We start from the raw sequence: 1193 nt of genomic DNA, 5'->3' as shown, positions 1-1193 counted from the left end.
GTTTTTCTTTTCCTCTTTAAGGTGTGTGCCCCTCTTTCCCCAAAGGAAAAGAGGAGCAAGAAAGAAAAGAAACCCATATATTTGCTGTGGACTGTGATTGGCTTGTGTAATAACGCTGCTTTTCTCTTCTTGTTTTAGGGAGTGCTGCCGATTTTTTGGAGACAATGGCTTGACTTTGAAGGTTTTTTTTACCAAGGCAGCGCCTTTTGGTGTTCTTTGGACACTCACGAACTACCTTTACTTACATGCAATAAAGAAAATAAATACTACGGATGTCTCCGTGTTGTTCTGCTGCAACAAAGCTTTTGTGTTCTTGCTTTCATGGATCGTTCTGAGGGACAGGTTCATGGGAGTGAGGGTAAGTGACTCCTTATCTTTGTCTTCCTTCTTCCCCCTCACCCTTCTGCCTTTCCTTTTCCTCTTCCCTCCCCTGGCCAAGTCGAGCAGCACCCAATGCAGCCGGCCAAGCAGGCGCAGAAATCCTTGCAGAGTGGGGATGCATCCTTCCCTGCAGCCTGCCCAGGTGCCCGTGAGCTCCCAGAGCCCCCGTCTCCCCCAGCCTGGTGCCTGTGCTCATTTTCCTTCAGAAGAGAGGTGACTTGCTCCAGAGCGTGGCACAAAGGATAGCTGCTATCTCCATGTGGCTGCAGACATGCGTCAGCCTTTGCCAGCCCCTTCCAAGTGACTATTCCTAGGCTGTGGCACCAGACCTCGTTGCTTTCAACCGTACATTTCTGCAAGTCCCAGCTGCACACAACGCATTTCTGGTCCCAGCCTGTGAATTTAATGGGGCCCTCACCTTTCTGCACGTGACAGCAGGCTTGCAGGGTGGCACGGTTGTCCTTTGCACCCATGTCAGTCAGCAGCAGCTGCAGAGAGGAGAGGAGAGCAGAGGAGAGCTGGGCTGCCCTCGCCTGCCCGTGGCCAAAGCGTGTGTGCGTGCGTCGCTGGTGGAGGGTCAGTTTAACGCTGGCACGCAGGGACTTGGCTCTGGCCAGCAGCTGCGGACACGGGGCCGGGCAGCACGGCAGGCAGTGGGGCAGGGGTCCACTCCCCAGAGGCTGCTCTCCTGGTGGCATCCCAAGTTTGCTGACACCCTTAAGTCCTACACCCCATGGGAACACCTGCTCTGCAGAAGCAACAGGGCTGCATGCAGCAGGGGGGAAATTATTGGAAAACCCCGCAGCTCCCTG

General features: G+C 54.5%; 1 protein-coding gene across 1 annotated transcript in view; it reads left to right on the top strand.

Annotated features, from left to right (window-relative positions):
- Positions 1-1193, top strand: part of SLC35F3 (solute carrier family 35 member F3) — a gene marked incomplete at its 5' end in the record, with an annotated part of 191523 nt that overhangs the window by 178061 nt on the left and 12269 nt on the right. The window contains one exon of the mRNA XM_009644136.2: positions 139-358. Within this exon, the coding sequence (XP_009642431.2) occupies positions 139-358 (220 nt within the window). The remainder of the gene's footprint in view (positions 1-138; positions 359-1193) is intronic.

This window comes from Egretta garzetta, unplaced genomic scaffold (genome assembly GCF_000687185.1).
Source record: "Egretta garzetta isolate BGI_Z169 unplaced genomic scaffold, ASM68718v1 scaffold118, whole genome shotgun sequence".
Taxonomy (NCBI): domain Eukaryota; kingdom Metazoa; phylum Chordata; class Aves; order Pelecaniformes; family Ardeidae; genus Egretta; species Egretta garzetta.
The sequence above is the reverse complement of the archived record's forward strand: the minus strand, read 5'-3'. Positions and strand labels throughout refer to the sequence as shown.